At 38.9% G+C, this 27401-nt stretch overlaps 1 protein-coding gene across 3 annotated transcripts in view; it reads left to right on the top strand.

Annotated features, from left to right (window-relative positions):
* Positions 1-27130, top strand: part of cnnm2.S (cyclin and CBS domain divalent metal cation transport mediator 2 homeolog S) — a 90443-nt gene extending 63313 nt beyond the window's left edge. Inside the window, exons 2-8 of one of the 3 annotated variants that reach the window (XM_018227434.2) lie at positions 11140-11283; positions 12997-13134; positions 14214-14383; positions 14661-14754; positions 20064-20126; positions 23544-23725; positions 25189-27130. In XM_018227434.2, coding sequence (XP_018082923.1) covers positions 11140-11283; positions 12997-13134; positions 14214-14383; positions 14661-14754; positions 20064-20126; positions 23544-23725; positions 25189-25398 — 1001 coding nt within the window. In that variant the 3' untranslated portion in view covers positions 25399-27130. Of the gene's footprint in view, positions 1-11139; positions 11284-12996; positions 13135-14213; positions 14384-14660; positions 14755-20063; positions 20127-23540; positions 23726-25188 lie in introns of all 3 variants that reach the window. The other 2 variants (XM_018227433.2, XM_018227435.2) reach the window with 2 other exon arrangements.
* The last annotated feature ends 271 nt before the right edge of the window (positions 27131-27401 follow it).

The raw sequence follows: 27401 nt of genomic DNA, 5'->3' as shown, positions 1-27401 counted from the left end.
GCTGCCCTTCTTCTGAGGATTATACCCCTAAAGTCAGGATTTCTTCCAAAAGGGCAACTGCGATTTCATGTTCACAAGGCAGATATTCCAGTTTTATTTATTAAAGGAGAAGGAAAGGTTTTAACTAAGTAAGCTTTATCAGAAAGGTCTACATACATATACCAGTAAAATTTCAAAGTAATGTTTCTGTATCAGACTTTCTTCTTTCAGCTTAAACCTCCAGGGCACGGGCTTGAGCATGCTCAGTTTGCTCCTCTCTTCCTTCTCCCTCCTCCCCTCGCTGCTGTAATCTGAGCCCAGAGCTATGAGCAAGCAGGGACAGATTCAGACAGGAAGTTATGTCACACCAATATGGCAGCTGCTATCCTAAACAAACAGAGAGCTTTTAGGGCTGTTTACTCCGGTATGGTAAAGCATTCTACAAACACACAATGCTGCGTTTTATGTTCTTATCTGTTGTATGTGGGCATATAGAAAGTCATTGAAAACTCTTCACAATTTCAAGGCATGGAGGCAGCTGGTCTGTTGCTTTTACCTGGCTTCCATAGCTCTGTTTTGATTTTGAAGAAGCATTTTATGCTTGAAAGGGAACTCCAATATTAGAGATTGACCATTTCACTTTACTACTATAATGTTATCAATAATTCAGTCCGGAAAATGGAACACGCATTTCTTTTCCAACACAATTATGTGGTTTTTCACCTCTTCAAATCAATGGAGGACAATGCTGCCTCAAGAACCAACAATAAAAACACTCCTGTGTTTTACCCACCAGTCCAGACTTTCTGAGTACCTTGCCTACTTACAGAATGCCTGCAAGAATGCAAACATATTGTATTGAGCATTATCTTCTGTGGCATGATCCTGCAGAACCTGGCATGACAGTTTTTAGCCAAGAGTTAAAAATTGCAGAAAAAGGTACTGGGTACTTGGCCTTCACAAATCACTGTAATGGCTATGGGATTTGTTTTCTGTTGCGTGCAACAGGGGTGTGGTTGTTCCTCACCAATGCATCAGATTTATAGGAACATCGTCTTACAAATTTTTAGCTTAATTTAATTAGGGATGCACTAAGTCTAGTATTTGATATGGATTTCGACTAAATCATGGTGCTTTTTGTAGGATTCTAAATTAGCCGAATCTGGAGAGTTCAGCCATAATAAATCTGGACCCATAAATTCATGTGACTTTTAAAATCCGGACAACTGAATAATAATAATAATAATAATAATAATGTGTTTTGGGGGGCTGGTGGTACAATTCTCTTACTATCATCAAGCTTGAATTTGCAGGTCAAGATACTATTTCAGGATAATTTGTGGAGATTCTGCATTCAGTTGTATTCTAGTTAAGGCTCGAATTATTCTTGTCCGAGAAATCATCCAAGCCGATCTTATGGGTATTAATAAAGTCTTCCATCAGAATATCACCCAGTAGGACATTCCCCAACCTCATTTGCCCTCACTGAGAAGAACCACCTAAGCTGCTTCAAATGAAAGATCAGTTTCTCCAGTCTAGTGGAGTAGCCTGTTTCTTTGTTTTGATGTTTGAATGATAGAAATGCCAACAGAAATTAACAAACCTGTTGCTAACCTGTTTTTTTTAACCCGTTTATTTTAACCTGTTTTTTTGTACATGATCTTAAGTAGAGCTATGTTTAAACACAGCAAATATACCATCAGTTGACATTTCTGCCAGGTTCTGGTGTGGTACCTGCTTCACTGGGCAAGAACAGTTATTTTCCATTTGCCTTATCTCCTCTCTGTCTCAGGTCAGCACTAAGTTTCCATTCCATATTGCTTAGGAAAATATCCCATCATTTGTTTAGCAGACCACCCAAATGATGGAGATACCCAGGGAACTTTCTGAGTTAATTATGGGAAAAGACATATCAAAAAATGGAAAAAAATGTCATCCTAAAATAATCATGTGGTGATGGAAAATGGTCTATTTGTATTGTCCACTGCCCTCAAGTTTGTTTCTCAGGATTTATTTAGAGAATCTTCTATCTGTACGTATATTTGTTAATACATTGTTGCATTAGTCATTGTGCAGAAGGGCATGACTTGTCCTTTTCCCATGATTAAAGTGGGATCTCCACCCAAGACCTGCTTTTTTGCAATGCAAGAAAATGTAATTCTAAGCAACTTTCCAATATGCATAAATTAAAATGACAGTGGTCTGTAAATGTCATTTTATGTATGTATAAATTTATTTATAAAGTGCTCCATGAATACACAGTGCTGTACAATATTGCAGAGTAGGAAAGTAAGGCCAGGGAGCACCAATATAATAAGCATAAATATACAGATATTAAGTGCCATGTGCTAAAAGAGAGTAAAGCTGGCCATAGATGTTGAGATTTTTAAAACATCCGATCCTCATCGTGAGACCACGATTTTCTCGAACGATCATACGATCGTACGAATTGACCAACTAAAAAGACCAATTTGCCAGGAAAACAAAGGGGAGCTGCCTGCTTGGCCCTGCAAACATAGAGAGATTGCACTGGGACCGACTAAGATTTTTTTAACCTGGCCGATCAATTTCCTGACAGATGTCGGCCGAAAAATCGTAAGACGTACGATCATTCGAATCCCACTAACCGCAAGATAATTTTGAAGGATTGGTCGGACTTCTCTAAAATTGGTCGTTCGCAAAGAAGAATCGTCGCGTCTATTGGGAGCTTTAGAGTGATGTCCCTGCTCCGTAGAGCTTACAATCTAAGTGGGTGGATAACCTACAGATACCTATTAGGAAAAGTGTACAGAGGGCATTGGCCCTTAAGTACAGGACTGGATATTTTCTAGTGCTCCAAAAGGTAGGACTTTCTTTTTGAAAAGGTTTTAAGATCCCTGAGGAGAAATTCCGGGATGGAGTTCAGAAGTAAGGAGTCACAAAGTAGAAAGGTTTAAGATGAGAAATGGCAGTAGATATGGATGGTGTAAAAAAGTATGTGGCTCTTAGAGGAGGATACGGCCAGGAATGCACAAGGGAGGAGAAGTAGTGAGAATTGAAGGGCTTTAATTATTATCAGGAGGCTTAACAGGCAACCATTATAGGGATTTTACCTGGGGTCATCGTGTTCCCTCAGATCTAGCTGAAGAGTTTAAAATTAATTTGCAAGGTAGACAGGTGGGAGTCTGGGAGACTGGTCATTAGAGATTGCAGTTGTCTTAACTACTGAATAATCAATCTATCACCACCTATCCAATATTTCACCAGGTAAAAAACTACCTAAGACCAGTTCCAGTTACACCTCTGATCAAACCAAGTCTGAACACTCTTCACAGCCAGTTTCTTTTGATCTGCCCTGTCACCCCATCCATCCCAATTTCATTCCCCTTTATGTCGCAATTCAGGCTGGACAGAGCATTTGGATTCCCAGGGTGTAGCTTGGACCTTGTAACTTGAATTTGTATAAGTTTGGTCACCTTCGATGAATGCAAGACTAGTTATAATAATTTTATTTCAAATATTGTTTTCCTTATGCCACTGGTTTACATTATTTTTTTTTGTTGTTTACAGATATTTGAAAATGCCATTAGTTTTATGTGGATAAAAAATTGGAAAAATAGCATTCAAAACAAATGCGGCCATGTGCAAAGTAAATAATGGAATAATAAAAATAAATAAGTCCTCTGTGTGTTAAAGCTCCTGCAAGTGGAACAAAACGACACACATATATGCTACAGGTCCAATCAGATGCTGTAATCTAGTTTTGGTACCCAGGCTCTGGGAGATTAAATTACTTGTGCAAGGTTACAGTGAGATCTGATACAGTCATTTGAGTAAAGCTCATCTGTCACAGAGATGTCTTTGCCTAAAACACATTCTGTTACACGTCCTATAGTGATGGACTCACTGCAAGTCATGCTAAATACAAAGTTCAGATTCAGTGCATCTCTATACATTCTTAATGGCTTGAATATCTAGAGAGAAAGCTGTCTCCAGGCTCACTGCAGCCAGGTTGGGTTTGCCTGCTTTTTGGTATGCTGCCATATACAGAACAACTCGGACGGAAGCTACTTGTAACCTATCCAACTTGCAACTCTCACCAAATGTCATTTATGTGCAAACATTGCTCTGGCCCTCACGTCAAAAAGGTGCAAGGGTGTTTTTATGGAATCCATGTGCAAAGCGGATTGTGCATTTTTGTTGCGCCTGCTGTATAAATGTACACTGATTTTTTTTTTGTCTTTATTAAACTTAACATTGCATCTGTATAAATAATCTGCTTAGTGTGCACCCTGGTATTTTTTTGTGTGCCTTCATGCTCCAGCTCCGCATAATTGCACCAAGAATATATCTTTTAAACTTAAAATGAGGAGAAGGAAAGCAAAGGAAAGGCAGTTTATTGCCAGTAGATTAACCACAATAGTGCAAGCTAGAACGCTATATTTATTCTGTAGAATGCTTTAGCATACGTGAGTAAACAGGTTTAGAATCTCTCTCTGTTTGTTTAGGGTAGCAGCTGTCATATTAGCTTGGTGTGATGTAACTTCCTGCCTGAGTCTCTCCCTGCTCACTCATACTGTAGCTCTGGGTTCAGATTACAGCAGGGAGGGGGGAAAAGGGAGGGGGGAAAAGGGAGGGGGAGAGGGAGGAGCAAACTGAGCATGCTGAAGCCCTAGCCCTGGATGTTTATGCTGAAAACAGGAAGTCAGATACAGAAGTCCATGTGTACACAATAGAAGGACAGAAATGCTGTGTTAATTTTGACAGAGGACTTAGAGTAGCATTACTTTGAGGGTTTACTGGTGTATTTATAAGACTTTTCTGATAAAGCTCATTTAGTTTTAGCCTTTCCTTCTCCTTTAAGCCTTAAACTGTACTTTTCTATAAAAATGGTCACGTGTCTGGCCTTGCACAGATTTTGGACCCATTATCTAGACATAGCCTTTCCTAATATGTTGTTTTTCACTAATTCTGTGCAACACATTAACCTACTAGAGGTGAGTGCTGACTGATTAAGCGGTAGTTATAAGGAGCATTTCCTGCTTCCTTTTCCTTCTACTCCATTTAGAAGTGAGAAGAGTCAGAGTAGCTGGCATTGTCAAATATTACTGGATTTGGTGTTGGTTCCCCAAAGAGTCCATTTTTGGACCCTTTGAATATCAGAATACCGGAAAATACCTGTACAGTCAGGTATAATCATTAATGCTTCCAAACATAAGGGTAAGTTGAGCTTGGAGGACTCATTTATTAAACTAAGGTAGAGTTCAAAGCACAAAAGTGTGACCACTGCAATTCTGTTCACAAAGATACTTGCATCAGTTGCTTGTTCCTCATTTTTGTGAATAAGGTGTTGGTTGCAAAGTACAGGACACATAAGGCAAGGATTCCAGGGCTCCCTATCGTATCCTTAAAGTGGACCTGTCATCCAGACACAAAAATCTGTATAATAAAAGTCCTTTTCAATTTAAACATGAAATCCAATTTCTATTTTTTATTAAAGCATTCATAGATGTTGTAAGCTCATTTAAAAATCTCAGCTGTTAATCAAATATTGTCTGCCCCTCCTCTATGCCAGTGGCATAGAGGCGGGGCAGACAATTACTTTCAATTTCCATTCAGCACTTCCTACATGTCACTGCTCTCCCCACATTCCCCCATTCTCTTCACCATTTAATTGTGTAGCCAGGGCATGGGGATGGACATCAGGTCCCCCATTCTGGTGCACAAACAAGATTCTGAGATGATACAAGACTTGTCTTAATAACAGTGTCCCACAAAATGGCTCCTGCCTACTTGTTATAATTATGAATTCCCAGACTGAAGGAAACAAGATTCAAATAATTTATATAGTGTAATTAAAGTTCATTTTGCTTGATTAATGGGATAAAATAGGATTTGGAATTTTTTTTTGGGTGACGGGTCCCCTTTAAAGAAGGTACTGCTGATGTTGTTTCCAGATCTGCATACATTGCAGTGCCGGAAATAATACAATTTGCATCCATGTTGACACAACAAAACATGAATTAAGCTCATGTGTGATTTACCAATGCAGGATGTGTCCTTGTCTGTAAATTATGCTCAAGCTGAAGGATGGAAATTCCTACCAAATATCCACATTGTTTGTTGATGGACCTTTGTGTGATCAGATTGTTGCTCCTGGGAACATCCCACCACATACAAATCTGGCAAAGATCTGTTGAGATTTGGTGAACTTTTCAGGGAAGTTCCTATCCATGGTCCTATGTATGCAATTATTTTCACAGTCCTGCTAAAACGGGAGTCTTAAAACAAACAGGATACAGCATGATACATATAGAATGCTTCATTGGTCCAAGGTCTGTTTCATCAGAAGCCAAATAACACTGCCAGCATGTTCTGGGGTGTAGTAAATAAAACGTAGCACCTGGAAGGGACCCACACCAACCTTTTGTATCATATGTTGCCTTTTAAGTGAAGTCTGCCTAAGGTCTGATATTCTATTGTAACATTTTAGTTGGCTCAGTTGATCTAGCCTCTGAGTCACTTCTAAGGAATTCTCCTCATCATGTTATAACTATTATTTGGGCTAATTGTTCTGAGTTAACTCCTATTCCCATGTGCTCATTGGAAAAATGTTCTTATGTCTTCATTAGAGACTCCACTAAATCTGTGCATCAGTACAGATTTGGGTGCAAACCCAGAGTCCCTTAAAGGACTAAACCATTAATAAACCCCCCCCCCCAGCATAACAGTTACCCCTGGTAAATGCCCCTAACTCTTTACTTACCCCTTCAGTGCAGATTCAGGGCATTGGAGTTCACGGGCACCATCTTCTTCTCTTCAGTTTTCTTCGGGAAGTAAGTGTCGTATCGGCGCATGCGCAGTTCTAGCAGTCTTTGGGTTTTTGACAACTGCACAACTGTAACAATCAGAAGTCACTCAATGAAATCTAGCTTAAGAGACTTAAAACTCAGCCACTTACCGATCTTCAGAGTTTGCCAGAGTGTTACCAGGGGCAATATCTTTATAAGGATATAATTTACAGGATATTCATGGCTCTTGTGTATTATATAAACAGTGCTCAATGTCATTGGTTATAATCTGAGCTTAGTGATGTAATTTCTGTCACATGACTCTTGTGAAACTTGTGTATTATAATAAATAAAGTACCCCCTATTGCAAAATATGAGGATATTAGAAGTCACCTCGGAGTTCCATGACCTGTATAAAAAAAACCTCTGCCTTCGGCCTCATGCTTTTGTATGGTCATAAAACTCCTCTGTAACTTATAATATCCTTATATTTTACAAGAGGCAGTACTTTATTCACTATATTATTTCAGTAAGAGCCAGCAACCTAAAGTGTTTTTTGGCATCTTTGTGTTAAATATTAGATTTATGCGGAATCTTACATTGTACTCGGTGTCGGAGTGGCCCACCGGGATACCAGGAAAACTCCATGTGTGCCCAGGTGTCAGTGGACCCTCTTTTTGGCCTATTTCATCTTCATTACCTATTTCTTTATGGGAAAAAGGAGGCTTAATAATGAAATAACGGAGTATAGTAAGTAGAGATAAAAGACTAGGAGAATGAAGAGGTTAAGTGAGAAGAAGAGGAATAATAGTTTGGAAAGTAGGCCCACGGTCCTAAGGTTTTCTCGAGGGCCCCTGGCATACCAGTCCAGCACTGGCTGGCTGTGCAAAAATGTAGGTACCCTTGTAATTTTGCGAATTTGTTGGATTAGCTCCTTAAGCCTTGAACTTTATAGGCAGGTGTGTCCAATTATGAGAAAAGGTATTTAAGGTGGCCATTAGCACTCTCCTCTGAAGAGTGACATAATGAAAAGTTTGGGAACCCCTCTTAATTCTTTGAAGTTTTGTTTATGGTTGGCTGAGCTTTCAAAGTAGCAACTTCCTTTTAATATATAACATGCCTTATGGAAACAGTAGAGTTTCAGCAAAAAGTTTATTGAATTAACAGAAAAAATTAAATATGCATTATAACAAAATTAGACGGGTGCATACATTTGGGCACCCCAACAGAGATATTACATCAATACTTGGTTAAGCCTTCTTTTGCAAATGTAACAGCCTCTAGACCAGGGATCAGGAACCTTGGCTCTCCAGCTGTTAAGGAACTACAAGTCCCACAATGCAATAATGGAGCCTTTTGAAGGAGTCTAAAGGCAAATGCATTGTGGGACTTGTAGTTCCTTAACAGCTGGAGAGCCAAGGTTCCTGATCCCTGCTCTAGACACCTCCTATAGCCTTTGATGATTCTGGATGGCGGTATTTTTGACCATTCGTCCATTTTCGATGATATTCAAGACTGTGATGGCCATTCCAGAATATTGTACTTCTCCTTCTGCATAAATGCCTTTGTAGATTTCAAAGTGTGTTTAGGGTCATTGTCTTGTTGAAATATCCAACCCCTGCGTAACTTCAACTTTGTGACTGATGCTTGAACATTATCCTGAAGAATTTGATGATATTGGGTTGAATTCATCTGACCTTCGACTTTAACAAGGGGCCCAGTCCCTGAACTAGTCACACAGCCCCACAGCATGATGGAACCTCCACCAAATTTGACAGTAGGTAGCAGGTGTTTTTCTTGGAAGGAATGCGGTATTCTTCTTTCGCCATGCAAATCGTTTTTTGTTATGACCAAATAACTCGATTTTTGCCTCATCAGTCCAAAGCACTTTGTTCCAAAATGACTGTGACTTGTCTAAATGGAGTGCAGAAAATGCTTCTTTCTCATCACCCTGCCATACAGATGTTCTTTGTGCAAATTGCACTGAGTTGTAGAACGATGTACAGATACACCATCTGCAGCAAGATGTTCTTGCAGGTTTTTGGAGGTGATCTTTGGGTTGTCTGTAACAATTCTTGCAATCCTCCGCATATGCCGCTCCTGTATTTTTCTTGGCCTGCCAGACCTGAGTTTTACACCAACTGTGCCTGTGGTTTTCCATTTTCTGATTACATTCCTTACAGTTGAAACTGACAGTTTACACCTCTGAAATAGCTTTTTGTAGCCTTCCCCTAAACCATGATACTGAACAATCTTTGTTTTCAGATCTTTTGAGAGTTGCGTTGAGGATCCCATGCTGTCACTCTTCAGAGGAGAGTCAAACAGAAGCACAGCTTGCAATTGGCCACCTTAAATACTTTTTCTCATGATTGGACACACTTGCCTATGAAATTCAAGACTTAGCAAACCAATCCAACCAATTTGGTGTTGCCACATTCAAATTAACACAATTACAAGGGTACCCAAGTTTTTGCACAGCCAGTTTTTCACATTTGATTTAATTTCACACAACTGAATGCTGCTTCACTAAAAACCTTTGTTCAGAAAACACCTCAGTACTCAATGACTATATATATATATATATATATATATATATATATATATATATATATATATATATATATATATATATAATATATATGTAGGATCACAATCCCATGTAGCTTATAATATGGGTTCAAAAAGTTCTATAAAGTCATGGTCAGTGTCCCTGGATTTCTCAAGTGTTCTACATGTATGTCAAATGGCATTGTTAATGAACTATTTTATGTATATATTTTTTATAAAGTTTCTAGATTCTCTCATTTTGAGCCCACTTGCATGTTATCTCTGCCATTATTCGCCCCAATCACATTGCACGCTGTATAATCACATGTGGCATAAGCCCACGGGCTGTGACTAAATAATAACAGCTTGTTCCTATAATGTGTGTTTCTCCTGCTTAATTATTGGTCGGAAAGTGCTTACAACAAACATAGGCCTATCTGATTTTAGTCTTTGGTGTTTAGCTGGTATGTAAAGTATGTCTATCTGCATTTAAATGAGTGGCTCCAAGACAATCAGATTATATAGCAGTTACTTTGGTGAGAATATCGTTGGAATAGAATGGAAACTTCATTTTAAGTCTAATATTAGACTGCTTCGGAAAATTCCTTTTAAATGATCACAAGCTGAGAATAGCAAAAGAATTTCAAGTTTCAGCAAACGGCATTCACAAAGAATCTTTAACCATTCGCGATTGACCATGGGAAAATTGAATTTATTTAGGCCGATTCATTGTTTATATCAGCTGAGAAGACATTTCTTCATTCCTGGGCTAATTTTATTCCCGTCCTTTCACTCTTACAGACTTGGTGATGACCCTTTAGACTTACAAGGTTTATTTTTGTCTGGTTTGTAGACTCATTTGATAAAAAGAAAAAAATAACAATTTGTAAGAAATCATTACAAAATAGTAATGTTGTTCTGGTCCCATGCCATAAATGGCCGGGTTATGGGGACTGAATGACATTCATTTTAGTAGTTAACATGGAGGACAATATGACTGTCCTATTGAAATTTACCTACTCGGAAAGCATTCTTTATGTGGACAATTACATAATTCTCTAGCTTTGGAACAGATCTCTTGGTACTAAATCAGAATCCGCTTCAGAATATTAAGCCTAAATATCATTATAATGGAGGAATAAACTTTACAATGAAATAGGGTAGAAATGCTTCCCATTATGTTCTAGGGTACTGTACTAGCCCAAGGAAACCGCAGTTCTGGGCTGCTGTCAGTTTTCTGAGCTTAGGAACCGACTCACAGTATAATTTATATATAGAATGTAAATTTGGCAGTACATTGAGCTATACTTGCCCTTTAATGTATTTTTGTGGCACAGGTTTCATATTTTTTTTAAGGCCATAATGCAGATATTTCACAAAGAGATCTTCAGTAAGCCTCATATTGACAACTGCATGTTTACTACATTCAGTATTGCTTCTTATGCTGGATAATTTAGAGCAATAACCCCGCTGTTCTAGAAAACAGGCTCAAAGCTGCATGGGTTTGCCTCCATAGCCATTAGCTAGTGAGCCAGTGCCTAGAGCTTCAACCAAAATGGTGGAATTAAGATTTAGATCTTTACTGTTACTCTATTTTGAGTTCTCTTTAGAAAAAAAATCAATGACCAGATTTTATTAACTGCTGCTTTGATAGGAATCATTCTGTTTCCCGATCCCTCTGGAACCTTCCCTTTCCTGGATATAAAGAGGGAAAACGGAAAGGCTTTGAAAAGGCATAGACTCATTACGGATTAAACAGTGTCTTATTTGTATTTGTTATGATTGGCTTTGCAATCAAATGGTGATATATTAATTCCTAAAACGATTTCATTTTCTGCTGTAGGTAAATCACACCTTGCTATAGTGCAAAGGGTTAACAACGAGGGAGAAGGCGATCCATTTTATGAAGTGCTTGGCATTGTTACCCTCGAAGATGTGATTGAAGAGATCATCAAATCTGAGATCTTGGATGAAACGGACTTGTACAGTGAGTAAGAAATATGATTACACATCAAAAGGTTCAAAGAATAAGCTGGAAAAATGGAAAAAGAAATTTATTCTAAAAGAAAAGGCCCAGGCCTAGAGAGGCGAAATTTTAGGGACGGCATGCCACCCAGCCGCATCCTAGTGCTTGCGCGTGCGGGGTGGGGGAGAATGCGCGCGGATAGTGGGAGCTAGGACCCCAAATCCTTGGGCCCCCAGGAGAGAAATCCGGCACTGGCTCCAGTTTCCAGTACCCCTGAGTTTTTTTTAACTTGTAAGGGGGGCCCTTGCGCCAATGTTTTTTTAACAAATATTCTTTAGGGCCCCAATTTTTTGAAACTTGTAAGGGGGACCCTGGCGCCAATGTATTTTTAAAAAATGTTCTTCTGTGGGGACCCAATTTTTTTACTTGTAAGGGGGGCCCTGGCACCAATGCTTTTTAAAAAAAACTTTTAGGGGGGGCCCCATTGCACAAATTTTTTTTTTTAACTTATAAGGGTGCCCTGGTCCCCAGTATCTTTTTATAACTTGTTGGGGAGGGGGGGGGGTTACCTTTTTTTAGCGCTGAGGTCTGTGTGGTCTTTTAACTGTGATGTGGAGTGGCAGGTTCTGGGGCGGGCCTAGGGGGCCCCGAAAATTTTGTTGTACGGGGGCCCCGAAAATTTTGTTGTACGGGGGCCCGTGATTTCTAACGGCGGCCCTGGGTCTATGTAGGGAAGGGGAATAGGGATTTTTACCTTTAGGGTTGAATTCTCCTTTACAACCTTCTTCTGTTGGACGCAAATGATTTGGAAGGTGCCAACCAGTCCTTTCTTATCCATGGTACTTTCTGTGCTGCATGGGAACCAGCGATTGGCCGATCACCGTGTCAATCAAGGGAATCCCGCCCGGTTTTCCTTATTTGGAAAACCGGGCAGGAAGTATAGACCCGGGCAGCCCCTCAAAATACCGGGCTGTCCGGGTCAAAACCAGACAGGTGGCAACCCTAGTTACTACCTTTGCCGACGGCTAAACCCAAAAAAAGGGAGTAGGGCAACTAGCATTGGGAGTGGGGCAGTGATGTTAGGGTGGGCATGATGATGTTGTGGAGTTATGAAACCAGGAAAGGGATAGTGGATCACTTAGATGCAATTGGCTGGATTTCTGTCCAGTATTCTCAGTGTCAGACAGAGTGTTTTGACCGGCAGCCCTTTGAAAAGCTGAGATGTCCAGTTCAAAACCACATGGCTGGCAACCCTCTATCTATCTATATTCTGCCTGATGAATAAAACCAATCCTTTAATTACAGGCATGGGATCTATTATAAATGAATCAGTTATCCAGAAAGCCATGAAATACAGCAATGCTAGTTTAGAAAATCCATTTCGTATTTTTGGTTGATTTGCCTTTTTTGTTTCTAAAATAAGAAATTAACTGCACTTGATAATAAATAAGCCATGTTTCATTTATTGTTCAGATTATTGGTCGGGTTTCACAAGGCAGAAAACCGAATAGAAAGTTGAAAACCTAAACAGGCTTTAGAAAAACCCCAACCATTTGGGTCAAAACCGAACAGGTGGAAACCCTAGCAATAATACTGTATATATAAAAGGGCCACACGTATATTTTGTAAGTGATTGCTTAATGTAACAACTTTTACTAGAAGAAAGAGAGACTTTGTAATAAGCATTTCTTTTGTGCAACTGACAATTTCTGTGTTGTTGTGTTAATTTCGCAGCTGATAACAGGACGAAAAAGAAGGTAATGCACCGGGAGAGGAAGCAGGACTTCTCCGCTTTTAAACAAACCGACAACGAGATGAAGGTTAAAATATCACCACAGCTTCTCCTGGCAATGCACCGTTTCCTAGCAACAGGCAAGTTGGGCTTATCACAGTGTGAGATCACTGGTAATATGAAAGCCTGTATTTAATTGGGGATGGGAACGGGGCGCTTGGGCTTAGGGACGAGTGACTTTTAATTCTCCATCAGTGCCGACACGTGTTTCTCACTTCCTGAGTGCGATCACGGAAACGAATCAATAAACCAGCAGCAGCTATAAAAGAGCATATCTCCGATTTGTGACGCTTAAATGCCTATGAGGACAAGAGTATTCTGTTTTTTCTTTTATTCTATATCTAAAATTAGAGGCAACAAGAGAAAATAAAGTGTTCAGGGGCCTCCTTTGCAATGGAGCTGCAAAACACAGTTTAAAGGGATACCATCATGGAAAAACATGTTTTTTTCAAAACGTATCAGTTAATAGTGCTGCTCCAGCAGAATTCTGCACTGAAATCCATTTCTCAAAAGAACAAACAGATTTTTTTATATTCAATTTTGAAATCAGAATATAAAAGGAATAGGAATTGTGTGTTGACAGAAGCCACTTGCCAACAAAGGGTTAAAATCAAGGCTGAATTTGCTGCTCTGTCTTTGCCCTTGAGTAACTGCAGGAAGGGGTTACACAGCAGAGTACTTTACTATGGTAGAATGTTTTTAACAGTCTCTTGGAACTGTGTTTTGTTATCCCCGGGTAGATTAAGGGGTCCATTCATTATGTTCTTAAAATGAAAATCTAGTTCAAGTTCAGCCAAAGTAATAGGAGCCTGGTGTCTGTCCGTGGTAAAAATTTTTGCTTCTTTTAAAGGAGAATTAAAACCTAAAAATGAATATGGCTAGTAATGTTGTATTTTATATACTGAATTTACTGTCCTAGGCTTCAAATTTTATACCTGTCTCAACATCTGTCTGTCTCATCATCTATCTTTCTATTTATTATATATTGTGAGTGAGTCAGTAAGCTTAGACTGACAGACACGGAGCATGTGCAGTAAAGGGTTGTGGTTGCCCTGTGCTAGCATGTGTAGCCTTTCTAGCATTATCGGTGGCATTGCACTAGGATGCACGGATTCAATATCACATAAGGTTAATCCCATGCATGGTGTTTGCTTTATAGAAGTCGATTCATTTAGCCCCTGTCAGATGTCAGAGAAAATCCTCCTAAGACTGCTGAAACATCCCAATGTCATCCAAGAGCTGAAGTTTGATGAGCGGAACAAGAAGTCTGCTGAATACTACCTCTACCAGCGGAATAAGCCTGTGGACTACTTTGTTCTCGTTTTACAGGTCAGGCCAGTTGCCCGTGAGCATTTCACCTGCTGTGCATCTTTCCCTCACCCTAGAGCCTGGTGTTGTTGTGTCTATGTAATGCTCTAGGGTTTCGGGGAAAATACTAGAAGGCTAGACACCCCCTGTTAACATTCCTACCCTTGGAACATGCCCGTATATTTCCCTTCAAGTCTCAGTAGAGAAACAAGTTTGCTTTGCTCATATGACATATAATCTCTTTTCCAATACATTTCTTTTATCCAATACCATGTGTCTAATCCCTATTTATCCACAGGGGAAGGTAGAAGTGGAAGCGGGCAAGGAAGGCATGAAGTTTGAAGCAGGTGCATTTTCATACTATGGCGTAATGGCTCTCACTGCATCACCAGGTAGTTTAGCTTGTTATAGACTCTCTTTCTATCTTTGTGCGGTTTTATGTTTGGCCCTTGCTGCATGGTCAGTGCTTACAGAAATATGCTTTCTTGTTCAGAACAGCAGGATTTAAAGCATTGCTTATTTACAATACACGGTGCCAAATAATACTGCCCAATAAAGGGGTTTTGTACATTTACACAGCTTTAAAGGACAAGAAAAAAGAAAACATGCTTGGGGGATACCAGTTTGTTAGGCATCCCCTCAGCGAGCACACCGGTGCTATTTTTTTCATTGTTCTCAGATGTCCATTGTGCACATGTGCCCTATTACAACTCCTGGAACCCATGATGTGCTGCATGTACCCCAGGCTGCTGCAAGGGACACCTGGGAGCACTGTTGCAATGTAGCCCAAGCCAATTTATGTTTTATACTGTCATGGGGAAAAAAACATTTTTCAAAATGAATCAGTTAATAGTGCTGCTCCAGCAGAATTCTGCACTGAAATCCATTTCTCAAAAGAGCAAACAGATTTTTTTATATTCAGTTTTGAAATCTGACATGGGGCTAGACATTTTGTCAATTTCCCAGATGCCCCAAGTCATGTGACTTGTGCTCTGATAAACTTCAATCACTCTTTACTGCTGTACTGCAAGTTGGAGTGATATCACCCCCTCCCTTTTTCCCCCCAGCAGCCAAACAAAAGAACAATGGGAAGGTAACCAGATAGCAGCTCCCTAACACAAGATAACAGCTGCCTGGTAGATCTAAGAACAGCACTCAATAGTAAAAACCCATGTCCCACTGAGACACATTCAGTTACATTGAGTAGGAGAAACAGCAGCCTGCCAGAAAGCATTTCTCTCCTAAAGTGCAGGCACAAGTCACATGACCAGGGGCAGCTGGGAAATTGACAAAATGTCTAGCCCCGTGTCAGATTTCAAAATTGAATATAAAAAAATCTGTTTGCTCTTTTGAGAAATGGATTTCAGTGCAGAATTCTGCTGGAGCAGCACTATTAACTGATTCATTTTGAAAAAAAATTATACCCATGACAGTATCCCTTTAATTAGACAAAAATGTATAAAGGCTGGAGTGACTGGATGTCTAACAGAACACTACTTCCTGCTTTGCAGCTCTCTTGGTTTCCACTGATTGGTTACCAGGCAATAACCAATCAGAGACTTGAGGGGGGGCCCACATGGGTCATAACTGTTGCTTTTAAATCTGATCTGAATGCTGAGGATCAGTTGCAAACTTACTTGATCATTTATGTCCCATGTGTGGCCCCCCTTCAAGTCACTGACTAACTCAGAGTTAAGAGAGCTGAAAAGCAGGAATTTGTGTTCTGTTATATAATAGTGATGTGCGGGCCGGCCCAATACCCGCGGGAACTGTTTTTATTTTTACACTTATTCCTTTAAAGGAAAAAGTGCTCCTGAACAGGCCAAAGTATGACTTCCCCCTCAATCCCCTCTTTATTGTCTTTTGAGTAAGGATACACCAAATCCACTATTTTGGATTCTGCGAAATCCTAATCCTAATTTGCATATGCAAATTAGGGGGCGGGAAAGGAAAAAGGAGAAAACATTTTTGTTTTGTGACAAAGTCATGTGATTTCCCTTCTCGCCCCTAATTTGCATATGCAAAAGAGGATTCGGTTTGGCCAAGTACAAGGATTTGGCTGAATCCTGCTGAGAAAGACTGGATCCTGGATTGGGTGCATACCTATCTTTGAGTCATCAGTGCTGTCTGCACTCTATGCTTTAGTCTGTGGTTTACTGTGTGCAAGTTGTCTCTAGTGTGACTTGACCTTGTCTGGTTAAAATACTCGCCATAAAGGCTAATAGAGCTGCAATTTAACAGAAAGTAAACCGTCACATGTCTCTGGGCCAGCTAAAAAGGATCATCCTTTTCTTTAGATGTAAATAAACTACCACAGTTATTGTTCTTTATTATATATGTTTTCATTATTATTTTTTTTTATATAGCACCAACATATTCTGCAGTGCTACATAGAGATTATACATCATTTACATCAGTAAATCTAATCTAAGAACTCTAAAGCTGGCCATAGACATATAATCGTACGAATCCTTGATTCGTACGATTTACGGTCCGTGTGTGGAGTGACCCAACATTTTTCGTGCCATGGCGATTGGACAGGTTAGAAAATTTCTGTCGGCTGCCGATAATATCTCTGCATGTATTGCCGATCTGACGATTTTCAGTGGGAGACTGTCACCAGCTTTTGTCGGACATAAACTTTCTACGATTGCTGTCAGGGGCAGAACATCGGCTGATCTGTTCTTTTACTATTTTATTTAAACTGAAGGTTAGTGGCAGATCGGGAGATGGGGAAGTCCGGTCGTACGATATTGCAGGTAAACCTGCACGTCTATGGCCAACTTTAGACACAATAGGGTCAATGTTTTAGCATTGTTATATAAATAATATAATATAAATGTATACAGTATAAATTTACATTGTACGTTTAGACAACGTCAATTCAGCATCACTCCTATTATATACACTTATATATTATATACAGTTATAGAAATTGTACCATGTGTGTTAACAATAATGTAGAGAGACCAAATATTTGACACACAACAGTCTCTTCAGACCTTCCATATTTAAGCAAGTGTAGAACAGGGTAAGGGAAAATGCCAGGGGCTCTTCTTGAGCGCAAACAAGTTCATCAGTGTCTGGGTCCATCGTTTTCAGTTCCATTTTTGTGCACTATTATTCATGTACACACATTAGTAAACTTTGCAACTTTGCCCTGTACAGACCTGTACAAAAGGGATGATTGCATAAATTAATGAAATTTGTGTTTCTCTTGCTCATTGGAAAGTATCGTGCCATTTGTATCATGCATGTGGTTAGTCTCTATATTATCTATTTCTTCTATTTGTTTATTCAGCCGTGACAGGCCCACCCATTCCACTGAGAGGGCTATAGCAACATCTGCTGGTAGACATGAGCATGGTTGTTGAGTGACTTAAAGGGACTGTCCACCCAAAAACTGTTTCTTGCATGATGAAAGAAAATGTAATTTTAAGCATCCTTCCAAAGTACATAAATTTAAATTAATGTTCGTTATTTGTAAATATAATTGCAATTGAAATCAGTTTCTGTGGGTTTCTTACAATTTCCTTAATCTCCTTTCCCTTCAGCAAAGATTGTACTTCCTACAATGCTTTGCATGTTCCCTTATAGATCTGAGAATAAAGAGAATAGCAGCAAATGCAAGGCATTGAGTCTTTACATGAGAAGAGCTGATTTCTGATATATTGTCTTTTATTTATTTTTTATTGTTTTTAGCAAAGGACAGGCAAACTGCTTTCAATTGCAATTTCATTTACATGTAACTTTGTGGATCCTCTGTATGACCACGGGCTGGGGTGCTGATGTGCAGTAGAGCAAAGCAGAAAAACAGATGCACTAGCCTGAGGCCTAAGGTAAAGACCTGCACACAGGCCCGGATTTGTGGAAAGGCCACCAAGGCCCGGACCTAGGGTGGCAGGATTTTAGAGGGGCGTCATGCTGCCCAACCACAACCACATTGGTTCAAAAACGCTGGAGATACAATCATATTTTAAATTTCCTCGGCACCAATCCCCATGGCTCCAGTCCAGATGATGAAAATTTGCATGAATAAACTGGAGTGGACAGGGGCGACTAACGGCAGTGGACCTAGGGCCGCCCGCTATGTAAATCTGGCCCTGCCTGTACAGGTCTTTTTTTGCAGACTCGTGCCCAACCCAAACCCAAATACCCCCAACCCGCTCCCGATTAACCCTCATTCTTTTCCCTATCCATTTGCTTCTGCCCCCCTCACCATTGATATAAGTGTGCCATAAGTTGCAAGTCATGTTACTTAACAGTCAATTCTCGCAACAATTCACTTATTTCCTTTTCCAAAACCTCCAGAGGACTGTCTGAATACTCAGGACATGAGAAATATTCTGACCCTGCCCCAAATGCTTTGTGGATATTCCACGGGTACCCGACCCTCTGCAGGACTTTTATTATGCAGTGAAATAATTGTTCTGTTTTAGGCAGATGTTCCCACATCCCAAGTGAGAGCTCAACATTTCTTATAGTACTATCAATTCTAAATAATAGCCTGTACAGCAAGGGCAACACTAAAATACAGCTCTGTCAGCGGAGAAATTCCCGCCTACCCCAGTACATATTCTTGGTCGCAGTGTGTTCAGTTATTGCTTAGGTACTGAGATGAATGGGTTTATTCCAGTTAAAGGAATAGTAACATCAAAAAATTAAACTGTTTTTAAGGAAAGAATAGATAATGTACTGTTGCCCTGCTCTGGAAAAACTGGGGTATTTGCCTCAGAAACACTACTATAGTTTATATAAACAAGCTGCTATGTAGCCATGGGGGCAGCCATTCTAGCACAGGATACACAGTATATAATAAACTATATAGTATTCCATTCTGCTGTGTATCTTGTGCCTTTTCAGCTTTCAATGGCTGCCCCCACAGCTACCAAGCAGCTTGGTTATATAAACTAAAGTAGACTTTCTAAAGCAAACACACCACTTACATTTTTTGTTCTTACTGTTCCTTTAAAGGAAAGCAAAGAGACTTCAAGTCCCAGAATCCATCACTTTAACATGGAACAAGGTGACGGGGCAGAAAGACTTTAGTCTAAGGGGTGGGGACATGGTCTGTGCAAGTCAAACACAGGCTACTATCATAGTTTCCTCTCAATATTGGCTTATTGGGCATGTCTATGTAAAGAATAAAATCCCTCTTTGTATGTTTTTAGCAGTTTAGAGTGTTTATTCATCTTTTCTACATAAGTCTAACTGATTGAACTCAAGCAGAAAAGAGGGGGATATTTCCCTCTCACTGGGAAAATTCGAGTATGTTTTAAATAAGCCCATTCTTAGCATCTTTCTAGCCTTCTTTTTGATTGGCTTTCATATTCTGCCTTTTTTTCAGGTTGCTGTTTAAAATGCGGGTTGTGTTAATCTCTGCGAGGCTACATTGTTATTATTCCTTTTTATCACTTAACTTCCTGTAGAGGTTGTACCATTCAGCTTCCATTCCGCCTTCCCAACCACTGCCTGGTTGCTAGGCAATATAGACGTTAGCAACCAGGTAGCAATTGAATTGCAAAACTGTCGAACAAAAGATTATAAAAAGGACTCGTAAATGTCTTCCAATACCACTGTATTTATTGTTGTAATATGTCATTTTAAGGTCAACTACCACTTGCACATTTTGGGCTGTACAGTACTTACCCAGTTTCCTCCCTTTTCATGGTCTTCCATCTTTTCTTTCATTAATTTCCAGTTCCCTTATCCTTGTCTCGTACCTTTGTTGTCAGCAGAACAGAATCGTTAGCAGGTTCTCCAGGTAAATCTGCATGTTTCTATTAAAGCTTCTCTACTTCGCTCTGCTTTTTGCCTTTTGCCATTAAATGTATCACTGGAATTCCCCCCAGGCACAGTTACCCTTTTTTTCTTTCCTGGCTTTGCTTAGGAACCTGTAGAATTAACTGTACTGCAGCAATATAGCAATCTCTGACATCGTTTGCAGCTATATAGAAATCTCTAACTTAGTTTGCAGCTATATAGAAATCTCTAACTTAGTTTGCAGCTATATAGAAATCTCTAACATCGTTTGCAGCTATATAGAAATCTCTAACATCGTTTGCAGCAAAATAGAAATCTCTAACATCATTTGCAGCTATATAGAAATCTCTAACATTGTTTGCAGCAATAAAGAAATCTCTAACATCGTTTGCAGCTATATAGAAATCTCTAACATCGTTTGCAGCAATATAGAAATCTCTAACATCGTTTGCAGCAATATAGCAATCTCTGACATCGTTTGCAGCTATATAGAAATCTCTAACTTAGTTTGCAGCTATATAGAAATCTCTAACATCGTTTGCAGCAAAATAGAAATCTCTAACATCATTTGCAGCTATATAGAAATCTCTAACATTGTTTGCAGCAATAAAGAAATCTCTAACATCGTTTTCAGCTATATAGAAATCTCTAACATCGTTTGCAGCAATATAGAAATCTCTAACATAGTTTGCAGCAATATAGCAAACTCTGACATCGTTTGCAGCTATATAGAAATCTCTAACTTAGTTTGCAGCTATATAGAAATCTCTAACATCGTTTGCAGCAAAATAGAAATCTATAACATCATTTGCAGCTATATAGAAATCTCTAACATCGTTTGCAGCAATAAAGAAATCTCTAACATCGTTTGCAGCAATATAGAAATCTCTGACATCATTTGCAGCTATATAGAAATCTCTAACATCATTTGCAGCAATAAAGAAATCTCTAACATCGTTTGCAGCAATATAGAAATCTCTAACATCGTTTGCAGCAATATAGAAATCTCTAACATCGTCTGCAGCAAATTTGGGTGGAAATCGGTAACAGTAGCCAAGCTTTTTGCTTTTGTGTCGGAATCTGTGACGGTAACTGGTTTTTGCAGCAGAATTCCTGTGTATAGGAATGTGTGACACTATTGTTTCATCAGAATCAGAATTTTTGTTGACTTAGTAAATTCCCACAGCACTAATCTGTCACTATTCAGTCTCATGTTAAACAAATGCTGAGCAAATACTGGTATGCATTTGCTAGTGCAATGCTCTCAATAGAAAATAATAAATAATTAAAGGAATAAATAATCATATAAAAGTACAATTCTTACTAGGCTTAAAAGTGGCTGCTTTTCAGATCAGTATCAGTATTGTTTAATGTACCCACACATAGGTTGTTCGTTTGTTTCGCCCAAGGACTGAACAAGCAAACACTAAGAGGCACATTTATCAAAGGTCGATTTTCGAATTCATGTGAGTTTTTAAAAACTCCCATACATTTGAAATTCGACCCAAAAACTTGAATAGATTCGAATAAAATTTGATATTGGTATTTTTTAAAAACTCAATTCGAGTTTTTTCTCCGGAAAAAAACTTGAATGTCAGGAAGGCTGCACACAACTCCAAATTGATCCCTGGATGTTCATAAAGGGCCAGAGTATGATAAATCTCGAAAATCGAATGGAATTTGAATAACTCCTCGAATTTGAAAATAAAAAAAGTAAAATTTTAATTTCTAATTTTCAATTCAACCCTTGATAAATCTGCCCCTAAGTTTGACGTCTAAATTACAGTTATGTGATTGTTAGGCCCAATAGATAGGGAAGTGTGGTTCTTATGTTTTTTCACAGGCTAATGAACTTCAATATGCGCCATTGGCCCCATGCCATAAGTAATGTCCTAAATTTTGCTACAAAGATATGGTAAAACCTAAAAAAGAGAGTGAATGCTCTGTAGATGTGATCAGATCAGTAACATCCATTGGCTACTTACAGTTTAGAGGTAAATCCTTTGCCACTCATAGGCAAAGCCCTTCAAATTCAGTCTAGCATAGCAAACCCCCAAAAATACAATGTGTTCTCAAGCTTCAGAAAATCCATCACAATAATTATAGTCCTTTGTGAAAGTTTGTGAACCCTTTCAAATTTTCTTTTATTTTCATATGAATGTGACCTAAAACATCAACTGATTTTCATCCAAGTTCTAAAAGTAGACGAAGCAAAGCTAGTTAAATAAATAAAACAAAAATTATTCTCTTTGGTCATATATTTATATATTATTGAAACAAATGATCCAATAACATGTCGGCGTGTGGCAAAAGTAAGTGAATCCTTAGGATTCTCATATAATTTGAAGGCAAAGTCAGTCTGTTGTTTTCAGTCAATGGGATAACAACGAGAGCCTGATTTATTTAAAGAACAGGGGATTAGCCACATTTGTGGGTCTCTATCATGGCTCAAACAAAGGAGGTGTCTGAGGACCTCAGAAAATAAGTTATTGATGCCCATAAAGCTGGAAAAAGTCACAGGACTATCTCTAAAGAGTTTGAACTCCACCAACTCCATCAACTGTCAGACTGATTGTGCACAACTGAAGGAAATTCAAGACCATTGTTACCCCACCCAAAAGTGGCCTACCATCAACGATGCAAGGCGTCTAATAGTCCAAGAGGTTACAAAGGAACCCAGGATAACTTCTAAGCAATTGAAGGTCTGTCTCACATTGGCTAATGTTGATGTTCAGGAGTCCACCATCAGGAGAACACTGAACAGCAATGATGTGTATGGCAAGGTAGCAAGGATAAGCCACTGCTCTCCCCTAAAAATATTGCTGACCTACTATAAATATTGCTAAAGATCGTGTGGATAAACCAGAAGGATACTGGAAGAATGTTTTGGGGATGGATAAAACCCAAAATAGAACTTTTTAGCTTAAATGAGAAGCGTTACATTTGTAGAAAGAAAAACAGTATATTCCTGCATAAGAACCTCATCCCACCTGTGAAACATAGTGGTGGGAGTGTTCTGGTTTAGGCCTGTTATGCTGGGCCTGGATGGCTTGCCATCATTGATGAAACAATGGATACTGGACTATGCCAGAGAATTCTAAAGGAAAATAGTTCCTTTAACTAGGTTTTCTTCACTTCTTTAAGGACTTGTTTGAAAATACCACCCAATGTGTCGCAACCTTCGTGTCATTGGTAATTAAATTTGATTTGAAGTGACACTTAGGTGCCTATGTATAAAATATCTTTAAATGTTACGGAACAGAAATGATTTTGATAAATAGTATATGGAAGTGCTTCTGACAGATCAGCGCCTTGGTACTATCTATATACAGTATTATAGCCCATTATGTTCCATCACGTTTGAGTTTCTGTTTCGTGTTAATTTTAAATTTAGATTTTGTTGTTTTTGTCATAGCAGAGAATAAATCTCCACCCCGTCCTTGTGGATTGAACCATTCCGACTCACTTAATAGAAGCGATAGAATTGATGCAGTGACACCTACACTGGGGAGTAGCAACAACCAGCTCAACGCCTCCTTCTTGCAAGTCTATATCCCTGACTACTCCGTAAGAGCCATAACAGACTTGCAGTTTGTCAAGGTATTACTTTTTTGGTGTCAAAGTCCTTTTCTTTTTTAAAATCAGAGGTTAATATAGGTTAACAAATGAGTTAAAAACTGACCTCTGTCTAATTGCATGGCTAAAGGTATAACTTAGTCAGTGGCGTAACTGGATGATATTGGGCCCCACAGCAAATTAATTTTAGGGCCCCAATATATCCAGAGGTTGACTCATTTTACCAATATTTGTTGAAACTGCTCATTAATTAGGGCCTCATAGGGCCCCTGTACCTCCTGGACCCCCCTGCAGCCGCAGGGTCTGCCTTCTCTCTAGTTACACCACTGAACTCAGCATACAGTTTTAGGGTTGTGACCTGGGCCACTTAAGACTTATTAGTATCTAACATCATATTAGCCATGGCTGATATCTGTCCAAAAGCTATTCATTAAAAGAGATTGAAAGGGTTGCCAAATGTTACACATCCCAGTGATTATTATTGATTACCTGATCCCCCTGACTAACCCTCCCCAGTGATTTTAACTTTTCTTGTTGTTGATGGAGAAACCTCAAACTTTTATTTCACGAACTGTTCAAGTGGCCAGTACATTTCAATGCCTGACAAATGCAGGTAATTATGTGCTCCGGAGAATGGTAGTTTTTAACATCATCTGTCATAAATGTCTAAATTAATTCTTGAATTTTTTTTCCCTTCAATCATATCCTGAAATACAGAGTAAGCAGACATTTCTTCTACTTCTAAATTACTCAGGGCTGTTTTATTTCCAAGGCACTTATCAGTGCCAAAATACTGTTGTCATAGAAAATACTAATCCCACTTATGTCGCAACGCAAATGAAAAAGCCCTTGCCTGGCAGTCATATAAAAACCGGCAAATCATAAAAGCACTTGGCAGGGATGTTCCCGATACCCCAATCACATTGTTTCATCTTAATCCTCCACAACCAATACAAAAGCTCAAACCAAATTCTGCATTCACAGATAAAGTGCAGGGTAGTAACCAGTAACAGCCAGATGTTTGTATTTATTACTATAACTAACTGCTTATTAGTTATATCTGGGCTACTGTTTACTTGGGTTGTCTGAGAGATAGGAGTAAAGGCCATACACAAGCAGATAAAGCTGCCAGTATCGGTCCTGTAGACCAATTCGGCAATTTATCGGCCCATGTATGGGGTCTTCCCTTTCGATATCTGGCCATGATATGGATCGGGAAGGTTTCATTTTTCCACTGACTGACCCATCGGAGCCCATTGCTCCTCGTTGTAATCCGTTCATCACCAGACAAGCTGTTCTCTTCATGTATGGCCATCTTAACAGTCAATGTTATACACCAGAAGGCAGACATCAGAACCTTGTTATAGATTGGTGCTATAAAAAGTTGAGTAAGATTAATTCCAGTAAGTGTACAGATCTTCCTGCTGATACTGTATGTAATGCCATCTCATACTTATTGAATCCTCTTCTGTTTATCTGCAAATTAGATCACAAGGCAGCAGTACCAAAATGCGTTAATGGCTTCACGTATGGACAAAACCCCTCAATCCTCAGACAGTGAGAACACTAAAATAGACATGACTCTTACTGAGCTACATGATGGCTTAGCAGATGAAACGGCAAATCTGTTAAATGAACAGAACTGTGTCACACACAACAAGTCCAATCACAGTATGCACAACGAAGGTCCGATTTGAAAGGGTTCAGCCCAGCTCATTGACATTCAGGACTGTCTTTACTTCATTCTCAAGCTTCCTTCACCGGATTCCTGTCTGTGCAACTGTGAACATCTTGAGTTAACGTGCTCATGCCGAGTGCCACCCAGCATTCTGAGACCAAAGATTCTAAGCCCAGCGGTGGCAGGAACCGAAGTGCTTAAAACAGGAGCAGGAGAGAGACATCAGGAATAAAGCAAATAATAGTAATAAATAAAACTAGGGATTGGTGAGTGAGACCAAAAAATGATATGATCATCCAACTAAAGAAGACACCGTTTTATCCCCTATTGACTCGTGGCATTTGTGAAAAAAGAAAACGTTAATTGTTAATGTTTTCATATCAGAATCCGACCAATCCTAAAGCAGTCATCACTACTGCAATTTTATGGTTGGACGTCAAAAACTCAGGCCTTAAATACATGTTAGCCTGCTTCTCATAAACTCCAAAGTGACTGGCTTCTGAAATTTTCCAGTCCACGGGAAATTTCAGCAAAAAAACAAAATAACGATATAGGTACTTTGTTGTATCAAATATGATAGGGCAGTTAATGGTTTCCCTTTCTTCCACATCTTTGGAAGGTGTTCATTCTTGAATTGACTAGTTGAAACCTGTAAGAGTAAGGGTTGTTGGCATTTTTGTTTTGCAGAAAATGTTTTTCCTTCCAGAAATTAGAAGTCTTACATGTTAGGTTTTTTCCCTTTGTTTTATATTTTCAAATTAGATGGCTACCAAAGTTAATTTTTTTTCTTTGCTCGTAATTCTGTGTTCAACTGATATCCCTGTACACTGAGCAAATATAAGATACAGATCTTATCATTCTTTACAGTGGACTAACCCAAAGATATGTCAGATTACATATATATTTTTGTGGATTTTTTTTTTTTTTAAAGAAAAATTTTAATGTAATTTTAAACATATATGTCGATCATTAGGATTTAGCATGAACCATCCAGTGCAGTTTCCATTTGGATACCAGGTTTTCCAGACTGAGAAAACTTATGACCTTTAGAAATACAACTTATTTCCCCCTGATTCTTCCATTCCCCATCGTGATATTTCCCCTCGTAAACCAGAAGTTAGCTGTGTCAGTGCCTTATGATTAGGTGATGAATATTCCCTTGTGTAACGCTGGGAAAAAGATAATGATCAAGATTGTTGCTCGTTTTTATCGTTCAGCTGTAAACAACTGTCTTACAACCGTACAAAGAACACATTTTGTTGGCTTATATTCCATTGTACAATTGTCCAAATGATCATCGTAAAACACTAAACAAGAATATTTCTCTAAATCATCAACCGCAATGTGTTTGATACAGCTAAAAGTCACAGGGACATGGTTATTCCACATCTGAGTACGTTTAGAATAATCTGTTACCAATCTGTGTTCATGATCCGATAGTTTTTGGTTTAGTTCTCTGTTTTTAGAACCCGCAATATCAATGCAATTTCTGGAGTGAAAAAAAAAGTATTTTAATCCCTCATCGCTGTGCAAGTCTCTTCGATACTTTCATCCAACCTACAAACAAAAAGGGTGTTCTACGTTAAACGAAAATATTTCGAATATTTTTCTAGAATATGTTGTATTTTATGTACTTCAATGATATTTTCATGTTGATTAGAAATGCTGCTATGTTAACCGGTCTTAATGATAATTTGTGTGCTACTGTGTACCAGGTGATGCCCTGCCAGATCATACAATTATGTGTGGAATACAAATCTTACTGATATAAATAGGGAAAAAAAGATTCAACCAAAAAAATTGGGATATACGATTTGGAAAACTTGCTCTCTATGAAAACTGATGTATAGTGTTCTATTTGTGATTCGACTCTTTTCCGGGAACTCCGGAATGATTTATGTTTGGTTACACACTAACGATATTATTCCCTTCTATCTGTTCACAAAATTAGATCCCAAATATTATGAGATTTCATTTTGTTGACTACTCGATTATTTTCGTTTGTAATATTAAAGGGATACT

Source organism: Xenopus laevis, chromosome 7S, assembly GCF_017654675.1.
Source record: "Xenopus laevis strain J_2021 chromosome 7S, Xenopus_laevis_v10.1, whole genome shotgun sequence".
NCBI classification, from domain to species: domain Eukaryota; kingdom Metazoa; phylum Chordata; class Amphibia; order Anura; family Pipidae; genus Xenopus; species Xenopus laevis.
Note: the sequence above shows the minus strand (reverse complement) of the source record. Positions and strands in the feature narration are given on the sequence as shown.